The 15,613-nt window shown below is 40.3% G+C and overlaps 1 protein-coding gene across 4 annotated transcripts in view; it reads left to right on the plus strand.

The window, feature by feature from the left end:
* The window catches only part of DHX57 (DExH-box helicase 57), a 51,620-nt gene extending 37,325 nt beyond the window's left edge, over positions 1-14,295 (plus strand). For all 4 annotated transcript variants that reach the window (XM_070512213.1, XM_070512210.1, XM_070512211.1 and 1 more), the window contains 7 exons: positions 732-827; positions 917-1,000; positions 4,086-4,220; positions 4,958-5,032; positions 6,939-7,073; positions 9,958-10,158; positions 11,892-14,295. In XM_070512213.1, the coding sequence (XP_070368314.1) occupies positions 732-827; positions 917-1,000; positions 4,086-4,220; positions 4,958-5,032; positions 6,939-7,073; positions 9,958-10,158; positions 11,892-12,035 (870 nt within the window). In that variant the 3' untranslated portion in view covers positions 12,036-14,295. The remainder of the gene's footprint in view (positions 1-731; positions 828-916; positions 1,001-4,085; positions 4,221-4,957; positions 5,033-6,938; positions 7,074-9,957; positions 10,159-11,891) is intronic.
* Positions 14,296-15,613: the final 1,318 nt, after the last annotated feature.

A 15,613-nucleotide genomic window follows, 5' to 3' on the forward strand; every position in this document is an offset into this window, starting at 1 on the left:
AATTATCTAAATAAACCTCTCACTGACTGTTTTCTTTTATTGGAATACAGAAAGAGTTCATTAGAAATATTGATATCATCCTTAGGCAGAACTGAACACCTATCCTTTGCTGGGCTCTGTAAATATAATATTAACTTCCCAAATGTAATCCTTTTCCCACTGGCCTTCCTAAAAAGGAAGGAATTTTATTTTCGAGTAGCTTGCTAAGAGGAGCTACTGCAACTCATGCTGGTGTCTTTAGTACATGTGTGTGTTGGGGTGGGAGGACGCAGTGGAGTTCTTAGTTCTTAGCTAATTTTACAAATTTGTAGGGAGAAGGAGGACTTGTAAACGTTATGAAAAATAGGAAGAAAACATTAGTTATGAGTATAGGAGTAGGGGAGCCTCCAGTATAAAAGACGAATAAGAATCTGTAAAATAAAAATTCCACAGAGTTAACAGAATTTAAAATTTTAGATGTAGCTTTCAGAATGAGTGGCTCTTCGATGACATCTTGTCACCAGGAACTAAAAGACCCAGTAGAGCTTATTTTGGGTGGGCAGACAGACCCACAGGGACAAATAAGAAAGTTAGCTTGCCGGTTACCGCCTTGATAACGTTTAATCAGCACCCGCCGAGAACTCTCTGTTCCACACAAAATGCTTCCCAAGGCACCCGGTTTCAGCCATAGGAAAGTGCCATTTGAAAGCTCAGATAAACTGTGTTGTTCAAACCTAGTTTTCTTCATTTAGGTGTCTCCCTGGGATAAAAAAGAGGAAGCTAACCAGAAAAAGCTAGAGTTTGCATTTGCAAACAGTGATTATCTGGCCCTTCTACGAGCGTATAAGGTAAGTATATAATCTAATAGCTGAGGTTCATTACCCAGAGTGGGCACTAAAGATAGAGTTCATTCATTTTGATTTTCTCCACAATTTAGGGATGGCAGCTAAGTATGAAAGAAGGCATGCGTGCAAGTTATAATTACTGCAGGCAAAACTTCTTGTCAGGAAGAGTTCTTCAGGTGAGTCGTTTCTGCGGCAATTTGTTTTCATTCATTTTCTATTGTAGTAGTTCCCCAGAGGGTGTGGCAACTTGATCTTGCTTGTCCTGCCTTGACATTGAAACTGTTATTTCTGGAACATGCTTAACTTAACCAGTTGTGTAAAACAGACTCCTGAACTACGGCATCAGGCCTTCTGTGCTGAACCTTTCAGCTGACCTGTTTTCCCTCTCTTCGGTGAACTTGTGTTTACTGATGTAGAGGATTGGGGAGTATAGGCGCTCTGAAGAATTCTGCTCACTGGAAGTCAATTTTTTCAGTAATTACACCAGGCATTTTGAACCTGGATCCATAAACCCCTGAAGTTGTATGCAAAATCGTGTGCTTATATGTGTGTGCATTATTCTGGAGAAAGAGATCTTGGCTTTTGTCAGATTCTCCAAACAATCTATGACCAACCCCAAACACCTTACCCTCTCCCCAAAACCAGAGAAGGAATACTGAACCAGATTTTCTTCATTAATTTTCCCTATGTCCATCAGAGGCTACTATGTCAATAATGAGCACACAAGAAAGAGAAAGGTTCATCATCCTCTGTGTAATAATAGACAGGGCTCTGTCCTCTGTTATGACAGTATTTTAGGCCCCCTTCCAAAGTCATATGAGCAGCTAGAATAATGATGGTGCGCATCTTTGTAAAGCATCTGTTTTACTCAAAGATTTTGAGACTGGGGAGCGGGGAGGACTTTATCTTCGTATTAAAAGATGTAGTTACTGCACAAAAATGGGGTTCTCCTACCTGATGCACATAAAGAGCCAATTAATTACAGCAACAGCTCTTGGGAAAAGAGATCAGCTTTATTCTGTGAGATGGAGCTACAGGGAAATAGGGAGCGGGTACCCTCAGATCTGTCTCTCTCATTCAGGATTTGGGGTGCAATTTAAGAGGTTGGGAAAACAGGCTGGCATGTGGAAACACTGGTGGGATAGGTTTTGATTGGTGGGTGTCAAGCCTTTATGGAAAGGTTCTAAACATTTATGGTGAAGTGGGGAAGGAATGTTAACACCGGATCTTCCTGAATGGTGGACCCCTCGCTTCTGATAAGAGTCTGACTTTTAAGTTCTGGTTATGGCTTAGTCCTCTGGTTCCATGGGGAGGAGAATCTTTGGTTCTGCAGTCATTTCAAGTCAAGATTTCTTCTGCACATGTTCTGGCCACATGACTTTTGCAAATTTTCTGAAAGACAGTTCTTCTTCTTTTCTTTTCTTTTTTTTTGGTGAGGAAGGTTGTCCCTGAGCTAACATCTGTTGCCAATCTTCCTCTATTTTATGTGGGATGTCACTACAGCATGGCTTGATGAGCGGTGTGTAGGTCCATGCCCAGGATCCAAACCTGCGATCCCCAGGCCACTGAAGCAGAGTGTGTGAACTTAACCACTGTGCCACTGGGCCAGCCCCTGAAAGACAATTCTTAATCACTCCCTTGATAAGACATGGGGTCAGTTGAACTGGTCCTTCAGGACCTGTACTTATAATGTCCTGGAGTAGAACACAAAATTAATGTGCTTTGTACTTACCACTACCTGACATTTGTTTATTTAAATCTCTATCCCAGAAGCTCCCTCAAGCAGAGACCTTGTCTGTTTTGTTCAGCTCTGTATCCCCAGTGCCTAGAACAGTGGTTAGCACACAGTTGACGTTCAGTAAAGTTTCATTGAATAAATGCATGAATGAATGAAGTTGGTTATTTAAAACGTAGAGACCTCAAAACCATGCCAGTATTTGCCCTTCATTCTCTTCTGCCTTTAGATGTACTACTGTGAGGTATTTTGAGAAGACAGAGGTTCTACCTTTATTCTAAGTACATCAAAAGTGAGAACTTTCAACCCTGGCTGCACATTAGATTCACCAGAGGAGGCTTAAAAAAATAAATAAGTAAAATGCCCAGATTCTGCCCCAGGCCAGTTACATGTGTATCTTGAGGGGTGGGGCCTGGGCATCTGTTTATCATCGTTGTTGTTGGCTTCACCAAGTGATTCTAATACGCAGCAGGGTTAAGAACTAATGGTCTAAAGGGTATTTTATACGTAAGGTGCAGTAATAAATATTTCCTTAAGTCGTTAAGATTTTTAAGTGTAAAATTATATTTCTTACTAAATTTATTTGTTCCTTTTCTTCAGGTTATAAGTAGAATTTGCTGTGATCTATGAGGTCCATCAAACAGAGTTCCCTCTTTTCTTTAAACACTAGCTTAGACTGTAGTATTATTTTTATTACGATATCAATTAAAACCTTGTCATAAAATAGAACTCTGGCATATTTAGCTCCTAGTTATATTTTGCCATGTTATCCATCTATACTTGAGACATTCTGATAAAATACTGAAGTTGTCATCAAGAGACAAGGTAGTGTTGCTTAGCTTTTGGTTCCTTTGATTGTCATTATCTCCTTCTCTATTGTCTGATATACAGCCTATATTTGAACAGAAGCCAGAAGAGAAAGAGGTTTGCGCTTTTCTTTCTCACACTTGTGCTCAGCTACAAAAAGGGGTGTCTAAATCTAAACCACTTAATAATGTCCCTATTCCTAGGAAAAGGTGTGAGCCAGCAGGACCGCAAGGTAAGAGAAAGAGGGAAAGTTCAGAGGTAGGTGCTCTGCGTCCATTGAGAGAGAAAACTAACCACTCTTGGCTCGGGTAAGGAACTAAGAGGACCTGAGCAGAAGTGCAGGTGGGAGAAACGAGGCAGTGTCACAGCACCTTGAGCTGGGGTTCAAAACAAAGTAAACTACATTTTTTGTTGTCCTAAGAATTTCCAGGAAAATCAGACCTACCAGACCTACCTTACCTAGAGTTAAAAAAATGATCTTTGGGTTTTCTGAAATTTATGAATTTCTGTGTGACTGTCTTCTGGTTTGTATAAGTACAAACTGCCCTTTTGGAAATGACCAGGCAAGGGCATCTTCATACCTGTTTGATGAACCCATATGAGCCTCCTTACTGTCCAGTGAAGTAATGCATTTTTGTAGTCATTCAATATTGTGAGACTCTACACTTACTTTTAATACGTTGATGCCCCTGCTTAAAGATTTTTCCCACTTCTTTCAGGAAATGGCCAGCCTCAAACGACAATTCACTGAACTATTATCAGATATAGGCTTTGTAAAGGAGGGACTCAGAGCAAGGGACATTGAGAAAAGGGCCCAAGGAGGAGACGGTATCTTGGAAACCACAGGAGAAGAGGTAAAGAACGAGTGTGTAGTTAGTTCTTATTTCTCTTTAATTAGCACATGAATAGTATATTAACTCAGGAACACTTATAGGCTTTCTTCACTAAAGCCCTATGAGCAGTGGGTTAGTGACATTCTTAGTTTTCTTCATTCCACAAATAAGTGTCAGCTAACACTCATAAAAACAGAAGGGTTTTTCTTTAATTGTTACTACTGTTTTTGTTTTTTAGATTTCACACTGGTTCTTGATATGTTCATAAGAGGTAGAATAGACTTTCCAATAACGTCTTCTGAAATCAGACCAGGCTTTTTCCAGCCAAGGATAATTTTTTGTATGAGTACAAGAAGAACACTTCTTCAAGATGAACCTGATGCCGCTCTGTTCTAAGTGCAGTTAGTACTTTTTGGAGATTGCAAACATCTCATGAACCAGAATCGTTCTCTCCACCGATCCTTAGGAACACTGGCTTTGTAACTGCTTTGCAGAGATCTAAAAAGAGTTACTGGGGGCTTCTTAGAGTGGGTCCTGTGTGAATATGGTCCAGTAGATTTATTTTTTACTTAGAAATAATTTTTCTAGCAAAGGGATGGGAAATAGATGCTTTTGTTTTAAGATAGAAATCAAATGAATTTCTGTCTTAAATTCTTAAGATAGAAATCTATCTTAAAATCTTAAATTATGGTAAATTCCAGGGCACAGACAGAGGTAGCCATATTACTTATAAGATTAATGCTGTATTTCTCTCATAGGCAAACTCAAATGCTGAGAACCCCAAGCTGATATCAGCAATGCTGTGTGCTGCTCTGTATCCAAATGTAGTGCAGGTAACAAAATGTTTTTCCTGGATCTTCTCACATCTCGTTTCATTTATAGCCAAGGGATAGAAGTTAAGACATGCACATTAATCATCTTAAAGAGACACACACACACACACACACACACACACAGTCTTTTTAGACTTAGTATACATTTCCAATCTTTCAATTTCCCAAACCTGTTTAGATACATTGTTCAAGAACGCATTTATTGTATAAAATGAGATGCCTCTTTAATCTTTCTGACATATTATGACATTCCAGAAATTAAAATGGACGTAAATGTCACTCTGTCAGGCAACCCGTGCATAACTAACCCTTTGTGTAAGAAGAAAGTTGATTCCTCCACAGTTTCCCTTCTGCCCCCTACTCTGGACTGAAATTAGATAAGAACAAAATCAAACAAGTCAGTGCTTTGCCATGGGACCCCCTGTGGCCCCTGCTTCTGGAAGCCCTACCTGAATGTACTGTCAGACTTTTACCTGAGTTTTAATTATCCAGTCCTTGTCAAACTCAGAAAGAATTTGAATTTGTCAGAGTACTGAATCGTTTCTCACTTAACTTTTTGTTCAATGCTCAGTTGACATCTGCTGATTAATTTATGGCTCATTTTCTGCTTAGTGTTTGCATGCCTTTCAAACCATTTGAAATTTACTTTAAAAAATCATTTGGAACAAAACTATGGAGACAGTAAAAAGAAATCAGAGATTGAGGGGCATGAATAGGCAGAGCACAGAACATTTTGAGGGCAGTGAACATACTCTGTATGATACTATATTGATGGGTACACATCATTATGGATTTGCCCAGACGCGTAGAACATACAAGACCAAGAGTGGACCTTAATGTAAACTATGGACTTTGGGTGATTGTGATGTGACAAAATCTTTTTTAATTATAATACTTTTGCTGTCATAAGCCCCCCAAAATGAACATTCTCAGTCTTGGTGGGAATATCAATTGATACACTCTTTCTAGATAGCAATGCAATTTCTAAAGATTTATTCTTAGAAAATAATTGCATCTGTGCATGAAGATACAACTAGGAGAATGTTCACTCTAGCACTGCTTATAATTACAAACAATCTAAAATTCCAGTAATAGGGAATTTATTGGTTAAATTATTATAGATCCTTACAACAAGGTACTATATAGCATTGAAAATTATGTTTTAGGAAAATATTTAACAACATGGAAAAATGTTCTCAATACATTAAGCTAAAAAAGTAGCTTATAGAAAACAATCCTATATTAGTTTCAATACATAGGTATATTTTTATTTATGTGTTTATGTTTTTCTCTATTTCTGTAAATAAACAAATCTAGCAGAGAAAACTAAAATAATATTTATCAAATATTAATGCTAATTATTTCTTAATCTTGTGATTACAGGAGACCTTTATTTTCTTTTTTCCTAATATGTTATTTTCTACAGTAAGCATTATTTTTTCAAAATATATATATAATTCATATGTATGTTTGTGTATATAAGCTTCTTTTTAATGAAGCAATCTGTTTATTCATATTTTTTTTTTCACCATTTTGAAAGAAATTCATTGGGAAGGGTGGGGTTGGGGTTGGGAGTGATGGTCAGCAGATTCCTGTTCCAGTGTTGCTAGCTGGACCTCTGCACCTGATAATCAGTGCAGACCGGAAATAGCAACATATTTTCTCCCCATGTGGCTGCTGCGTGGTATCATCACCAAGAGCTGTCACACCTACAGGCACACTTCTTGATGGTTAAAAAAGAAAAGAAAAGAAAAAACGTGTGCTTATACTGCTTTCGAAAGGAAACTAAGTAAGAGAGGGAGGAAATGCAAGGGCCTTCAAAAAAGACCGATTTCGTGCCAAGGGTTACTTCTGACAATGGAAATGTATATAATATGAATCTATTTTTACAAATACCTGTGTTTAGGTAAAAAGCCCAGAAGGGAAATTTCAGAAGACCAGTACTGGAGCTGTCAGAATGCAACCAAAATCAGATGAATTGAAGTTTGTCACCAAGAATGATGGCTATGTACACATTCATCCTTCATCAGTGAACTATCAGGTCAGAGTGGCAGGGTATACTTGTATTTACATATGGCAGGTCCTGAGGTGAGAAACACAGAGCCTTGAATCAGCCAAACTTATTCCATCACTTATTATCCCCAGCAACACCGCTGACTTGGGGAAGATTGAATAAGCATAAACAGACTGGAAATTGGAGTATTTCTGGAAAGACTATTTCCACTTCAAGAAAATTCTGGATATAAAATAATGCTCAAGCCTGCTTTCGGATGTAAAATTGTTTCTTTGCAATAGTGATTTAAGAAGTCATAATCTAATTGCATCACTGAATCTAAGCCTTAGAAGGGAATGACCTGTACTTGCCAACCCCACTTCCTCAGCTCTCCTTCCTCCTTGAGCCTGCTGCTGTGAGGCGTCTGCCTCCACCACTGCGCTAAACGCATCAAAAGTAACCTCCTCGTTGCCAGATCCAATGAACAGCCCCTGGTCCTTATCATACTTGACTCTCACATAGTATTTGACAGTGCAGACCTCCCTTCCCCTTGAAACTACCTTTGGTATTTTTTTGCTTCTGAAACATCGCTTTCTTCTCTCTGCTCATCGCCCTCTATCTCCTTTACTAGCTTCTCTTTCTTTGCCCTGAACTAGTTGCTCTGTGTTTAGTCCTTATTTGCTTATAGCGTACATACTCTTCCTGAACCACCAGAGCACAACATCCTGGATCTAACTGCCACCTAGATGCTGGCACAGACCAAATTCTGTCCAGGCCTGGGGTTTTTTTCTGAGCTCTCCTGCTGGGAATCATCAGCTGGGTGCCTTCCAATCACCTCAAACTCAAAGGCTGAAAACTCAAACTCATTGTCTCCCAACTCACTCTTCTCTTTCTGTGTTCCCAGTCTGGTGAATGGCACCATCCAAATCGGAACCCTGGAGTTACACAGAACTTGCTTCTTTTCTCCTTACTCCAATCCAATTGGTCACCAGGTCCCAGCCATTCTACCTTTTTGACATCTCAGATTTGCCTCCTCCTCTTATCCCCGCTGCCACTTCCTCAGTTCAAACCTCAAACATCTATCTCTTACTGACGTACTATAATAATCTTACTTCTAGTGCTTTCCCTCTCCAACCTTTTACATTACGGCTGCCAGAATTATCTTTACAAGACATCATGTGACCCTTCACATCTGGCCCCTTCTTCTATATCCTCCACAGCTCCCTCCCTTTGTCATTCTGTATGCTCCAGCAACACCAGACTACTAACAATGTCCCCAAATGCCGTGACATAGGGCACACTATTCTCTGTGCCTGGAAGGACATTCTCACTCCCTAGCAGGCTTCTACTTATCCTTCGAGCTTCCACTAAGTATCACTTCCCCAGTGTCCCTCTCCCTTTCAGTTGCTCCTTACTTCTGTTCCACCATCATATAGTGTGATTTGTCCAATGTTGGGCGTATCGCCTTATTGTGTGGTTTATGGTATGTCTCCTTCATGGAATTGTGACATTCCTAAAGATAGGAATTGAATTTTATTCACTTTTACATTCTCTATGTGTAGCACGGTGCCTAGCTGAAAGCAAATGCTCACTAAAGCTTTTAGGAGAGATGAAAGAGAAAAAGAGGAAAAGGGAATGGAGGAGGAGAGTTTGAGGGGTTAGGCCTGGTCAGCCGCCTGGAACTACTGAGTAAAGTGTCAGCAAAGCATGAAAAGGATCTCCTTAAGCTCAGAAGAGTTTAAGGACCAGGAGGTCACCTGCCCTGTCAGCTGCATGTGTACTTAGGAACCAGAGGCCTGAGTTAGCTACACTCCTCCTTCTGCATTTTCCATGACATTCATACAGTGAATCCAAATCATTCATGAATCCATTCACTATCTACTAGCACCTCCTCTGTGCCAGGCACCGTTGTAGGCCATGGAGGACAGCAGATGAACTAGACAGACAAGTTTTCTGCCCTCAGGGAGCTTACGTTCCAGTGGAGAAGACAGGCAAGAGTAAGTAAACAGTCTCAGGTTAGTGACAAATGCTATGAGGAAAAATAAAACAGAGTAAGAAAGATTAAGAGTGACAGGAGAGGGGCTGTTTTACATGGAGTAGTCAGGGTAGAACTCTCAGGAGAAGGGAATTGAGCAGATCCTAACTGAAGTGAAGGGTGAGCCATGCAGATACCTAAGGAGAGAACATTCCATCAGAGGAAATGAGTGCAGAGACCATGAGATGGGAGCATATTTGGTGTGTTCCAGGAAATGCAAGAAGGCAGGCAGTGCAAGTGGCGTGGGATGATTAGGGGCGAGAGTGGTAGATACATTGGGAAATGCAGGTAGGGGTCAGGTTGCATAGGACCTTGTAGGCCGTGGTAAGGATTGCGATTTTATCCTTGATGTTGTGAGCCCTAATGGGATTTATCTTTTTAAAAGATCATTGTGGCTGCTATCAAGATGCAAAAATAGAAGCAGGGCGAGTACTTAGGAAGCCTTTGCAGTGGTCTATATGAGATGATGATGGTTTGGACAAGGTAGTAGCTGTAGAAGTGGTGAGAATATGTCAATTCATTATGTATTTTGAAAATAGAGCTGACAGGACTTAGTGATGATACAGATGGAGTGAGGGAAAAAGAGCAATCAAGGATGGCTCCCAAATTTGGGCTTGAGAAACTGGGTCAAGAGGATTTCATTTACTGAGATGGTGAACACTGCAAGGAGGGGAAAATCAAGAATTCCTTTTGAACACAAGAAGTTTGAGATGCTATTAGATGTCCAAGAGGAGATGTCAAGTAGGCAGTTGCACATACAAGTCTCAGGAGAAAGGTACAGGTTAGAGATAATTTGGGGAGTCATTGGACAGGTGGTATTTAAATACATGGGACTGGTGGACTTCACCTTACGTTGCCAGTGACATCTCTGTTGTCATCTGAGGTTTTATGTTCCAGGTCAGACACTTTGACAGCCCCTACTTGGTGTACCATGAGAAGATCAAAACCAGTCGTGTGTTCATCCGAGACTGCAGCATGGTGTCTGTATACCCGCTGGTCTTGTTCGGAGGAGGCCAAGTGAATGTGCAGCTTCAAAGAGGAGAGTTCATTGTCTCCTTGGATGATGGTTGGATCCGTTTTGCAGCTGCTTCTCATCAGGTAAGGGATAATGGGTCTGTCGTCTGAGGCCTAGGCCATGAGGGGCCTTGATAATATGAAGCATAGGGCATGCCTTCAGGGACCAAGACAACAGAGCTGATTAAGAGTGAAATGATGGGCCTGCAATGGGACACTAAGAAAGACTGAGGCCGAAGTGAGGCCAGAGGTGAAGCCTTAGTAAGAGTTCCAGGAAGCACACTGGGAGTGGCAGCCCAGGATGGGTTGGTGTGAAAGGTTCAGGACAGAAGCTGTGAGTGAGGTGTTGGAACTTCCTAATTATTATACAAGTAATATATGTTTACCAAAGAAAAATCAGAAAATAGAGATGAGCAAAAATAAATAAAAATCACCCTGATTCTACCACTACCATTAAAAAAAAAGGATGGGGCTGGCCTGGTGGCTTAGTGGTTAAGTTCGTGTGCTCAGCTTCAGCAGCCCAGGGTTCGTGGGTCTGGATCCCAGGTGCAGACCTACACACCTCTCATCAAGCCATGCTATGGCAGCATCCCACATGCAAAATAGAGGAAGATGGACACAGATGTTAGCTCAGGGCCAGGCTTCCTCAGCAAAAAAGAGGAGGACTGGCAGTAGTTAGCTCAGGGCTAATCTTCCTCAAAAAAAAAAGAAGCAGAAATACCAATTCAAACATTAAAGGGAATTTATTGGCATATTTAACTGTAAAGTCTGAAGCAGCACAGTCCAACAGAATTATGTGAGCCACAATGTAATTTTAATTTCTCTAGTAGCCACATCAAAAAAATAAAAAAATAAGTGAAATTAATCAATATATTTTATTTAACCTATCTACAAAGTTTTAATTTCAACATGTAAGCAATATAAAAAATTATTGAGATATTTTACATTCTTTTTTCATACTATGTGTTTGAAATCTGATGTGTATTTTACACTCACAGCATATCTCAATTTGAACCTGCCACATTTCATGTGGTCATTAGATTAGTCATGTGACTAGTGGCTGCCATATTGGATAGGTCAAGAAGGTCAGGCAGGATTGGTTTGATTCAACACCTCAACAACAAAAGTCTGGCTGACCTTGTGGTAGCAAGATGGCTCCAGGAGCTCCTGGCCTCACATCTGTGTGGCATATTGTCCAAAATGGGAGACAAAAAGCTTCTTTCCTAAAAGCTCCATCAAACCTCCTCTGCTAAACCAATTCCGGTGGCCAAAGGAATGTCATGGACTCTTAAGGCCTGTATTACTTGAGCCATTCACCCTGGCAAGGCTCATGGTATGAGCCTGTTTGATTTAGATCAGGGTCCAAACTGCATGGTAGCCAAACAGTGGGGGAGGGGCAAAACAGATATTGAGAAGATATCTACAGTGCCTCTACAACATCAACATAAGCAAATGCCTGAAAACATTTGGAGCTATTTCCCACCTCAAAAGCATAAAATGTATTCCAAAGCTAGAGAGATTTTGTTTGTTTGTTTGTTTGTTTAGTATCCACCATTTTAAGTTCTCCATTTTCCTGCTTCTCCTCTTGGAACAAATTGTAAAAGTTGACCAAGCTTTGATATGAAGAACACTACATAAAAGCCACACTTCCAGAATGAATCTTTTCTTTAAGTGAGATGTGATAGAGGCGGCTTTTTTTTTATAGTTGACCCCATTGAATGTATTACAGAGCTGACAGTGAGTGAATGTTCCTATAGTTCCATCAAGAAATTTTAGAGGCACTTTTAACACTGCTTACAATGCAACTTTCATTTTAGGTGGCTGAATTAGTAAAGGAACTTCGTTGCGAACTTGACCAGCTCCTCCAGGATAAGATAAAAAACCCAAGCATAGATCTGTGTACGTGTCCTCGAGGATCTCGGATCATCAGCATGATTGTGAAACTTGTCACCACACAATAAAGACCAGCCTTAGGAGAGTGCTTGCTGCTCACCTGCTTCTTGCTCACCTGGGAAATAACAGCAGCCCCTCTACCTCCACCTACAACACCCTGTGCTGGGGCTGGCCCGGGAGGAGCCCAGGGCGTGCACTGCTGAGTCAGCCGAGGCACCGCAGACCCTTAGGGAAATTTTCAAGATTGAGTGTTTCTAACAACACAGTGGGCACTCCCAGCACAATTTGGAGTGTCAACAGGAGACAGTCTATAAACCAGCTTGCCTGTCTTTTTTTTTCTGTGACTGTCTTGGAATGATTGAAATTCACTTGATAACATGAAGGTGAATGTTTGGTACAATTCTGTTGTAATCTATGTATTATTTTTCTCCTACTTTTTACTGGGTGAGATAGGGGCATGAGGAGAAATACCGACAGTTTTTCCTGTCTTTTAAAGGCTCGACTGAGAGAAGTCAGAACAGAGAAGGAAAAAAAAAATCACGTGAGCAAGAAAAATTAAAATTTCATTTTAGGCTATTGGCTACTGAGTAAATGATTTGTGAGGGATTTTTATTTTTACTCATTAAAGTTCAGCCTGAAAAAACAAACTTAATGAGCTCTTATTTCTTATTAAAATAAGAGCTGGTCTTATCCATAACACTCTTATTCTTAAAAGCAGAAGAATGTGGGTGTCTTCATTCTCTTCTAGGTTTTCCATTTAGGAATCTTTACACTCTCTTATGAACTCACCAAGATCTAATGGCCACATTTCACGTTACCCAAAGGCGGATCTTAATGGTCCTCTCAGAGCAGAGTTGGCACAGTTGAGGTAGAAAAGGTTGCCATGGCAGCATCAGATTTACAGTCATAAAAATGACCTTCCATGAGAATTGCTTATTTTCAACAACCACTTAGGTTAATGGGGCTCTATCTAGCATTTTGAAAGACTATGAATACGTTTACGTATTCCCTGGACATTTGTCAGCGTGGCCAGGAAAAATCCCAAAGAACTGAGTGGAAAAAATATTCTTGTGTTTGTCTAGCCCTCAGGTAGAGAGTCACTACAGGTTCCGTAGTATAGATAGAATTCAAAATAATCAACAAACCACCTCCGTGAAGGGTGTTCACTTTTCAAGGTGTTCTAGTTAAGTTTTCTGGAAGCCTCCTAGACTGTCCAAAATGATTGTCATCAAGTGTATTTAAGCTTCAGTGCACTTGACAAGCTTAGACTCTAAGCAGTATTTTTAAAAGGCATTCATTCACATCATCACTTTAAATAAAAAGCATACATATGCATAGCACCCACAGTATTCAAGTTCCGACTTGCTATTGAAACCTGGCTCACATAACAGAACTGATTAGGCTGGGACACTTAGGTGAAAGGAAGGAGAAAACTGCACTAAACCTCTAACGTTTTTTCAAACCAGTTTTGACTCTCGGTGCTATAGTAGAGCTCATGCTGCCCTAGCTAGAGCCATCTGCCCAAGCTGACCTGCAGCTTTTAACATAAGTTTGCAGCAAAGCAGACAGCTTAGAGGTACAGGCAGACCTTGGAGGTACTGCAGGTTCAGTTCCAGGCCACCACGATAAAGCAAATATCGCAATAAAGCAAGTCACACGAGTTTTTTGGTTTCCAGTGTATATAAAAGTTATGTTTTAACTATACAGTAATCTATTAGTGTGCCAATAGCATTATGTCTAAAAAAACAATGTACATACCTTAATTAAAAAATACTTTATTGCTAAAACATGCTAACCATCATCTGATCCTTCAGCGAGTCGTAATCATCTTGCTGGTGGAGGGTCTTGTAAAAAAACATAATATCTGCGAAGCACACTAAAATGAGGTAGGCCTGTAGTTAACAACAAAACTTTCCTTCAGAGTGCTGAGAAATTGCTCCCTTCAGGGAAGTCATTCTTGGGCTGGTTATTTGCAGCCACATACAAATGCACAAATCCTATCCTTTCATAGATGTACCAGAATGTGAAAAAGATTGGGAAGCCTTAACTGAAGGCATTGAATAAGAAAATCCTCACCCTAAAAGCTAAACTTAAGCTCATCGTTAAAATTATGAAATAAGAAATGGAATAGGATTACTCCTTTGCGATTAAAGATCACACTGCAGTACAGTATTTCAAGGTGAAACTGGATTTGTAAGCCCCATCAAGATGGACAGCACAATGTTAATTTTATGGGAGAACTCTGTAAATGGTTTCTTAAATATTTCTTTTACTTTGACTGGAATCTAGCTAGGGAACGATATTAATAAAGTACTTGCTACGAAATTAGTCTACACTACTGTTTTGTACTATGTTTAACTGGGAAGTTCTCAAGAAATGAGAATAGCTAAACATTCTTATAGAGGTGGTCATGGGTCCTCCTTGAGTTCCATATCTGAATCTTACAACTCAAACTCCCTGACAAGTAATGAACTTTGGTCTTTATCCTCCCATTCTATTATCTGAGCAGGTTTAAATAATCCATGAAAGTACACAGCCTGTGCATCGGTAGGCATATGGTAATGTTCTTTTTCCTTTCTAGGCAGTGGTTTGAATATGTCCCTAAGAGGTTTCCATAAAATAAAGACCTTGTGAAAGTACTTTGTAAAATTAAAATACAGCAAATGTAAGCAAATTAGGACAAAGGGTGTGGTTTTCGAGGTAGCCCAGGCTGGCTTTCTGGGGGCCGCACTCTGTGTTGTGTTCTCTTAGTTGCTGGGCTGAGAGCTGGAGAGCTTGGGCTTCACCCTCTGAGGGTGTCTTGTGGGTGTCACCCAGTTGCCACATAAATAATGTATTCCTGAGGACAGCCGAATATGCTCACACTGCCGTTATTATGCTTGAACAAGCCTAGGCATAGGCTGGCTCTTTCCTCCTAAATCAAGCTAGAAATAAGCATAATTCCTAGGCTTATTTTCCCCCAAAGGCAGGGGGAAAGTTTGATTAAAATGTTTAACTAGTTAATTAACACAAGCTGAGCCGTTGTTTTCAGAAGTTAGATCATGATCATGAATCTGTGTCAGTCAATATTTGAGTGCTCACAGTACAGAGTGCCTCAAGCAGAAACAACACAGAAACACTTAATACAATTTATTGTCACAGCAATAGTTTCAGACTGTTCCAGAGTGACAGCCTTCTTCCATGTCTTTCAGTCTCACAAACATGAAACTATGCAATGACTGAACGATTAACCATGATGAATCCTTAATAGGGAGAGAGTTTTTTTCTTGCCAATTCAAGTCCAAAACAATATAGCAAAGAGATTGGTCTTAAATAGGATTTGTAGCCCATCACTAATCCTTAAGGTGCTTTAAAATCTTAGATGTTTTAATAATTTGTTTTATCAAAGAGCAGACAAAGAGTTCTTTGGGAGAATCACTCGTGCACTATATATGAACCTTCAGGAACGAGTGGAATCGACATTTCCTAAGCATACAGGACTGCAACCCAAACATGAACTTGTTCCCACAGACAGTTTGGGCTCTGCCCCATCTGCGCCCAATTTCGTCTAGTCCTTTGGTCTACTCTTTGCCAGCCCCAGGTCTATTCCTGAGTCAGTTCTAACCCAGCTAACTGAGTAAATAAGCTAGAACACAGTGCCCCAGTG

The sequence above is a fragment of the Equus asinus genome, chromosome 6, assembly GCF_041296235.1.
Source record: "Equus asinus isolate D_3611 breed Donkey chromosome 6, EquAss-T2T_v2, whole genome shotgun sequence".
Lineage (NCBI taxonomy): Eukaryota > Metazoa > Chordata > Mammalia > Perissodactyla > Equidae > Equus > Equus asinus.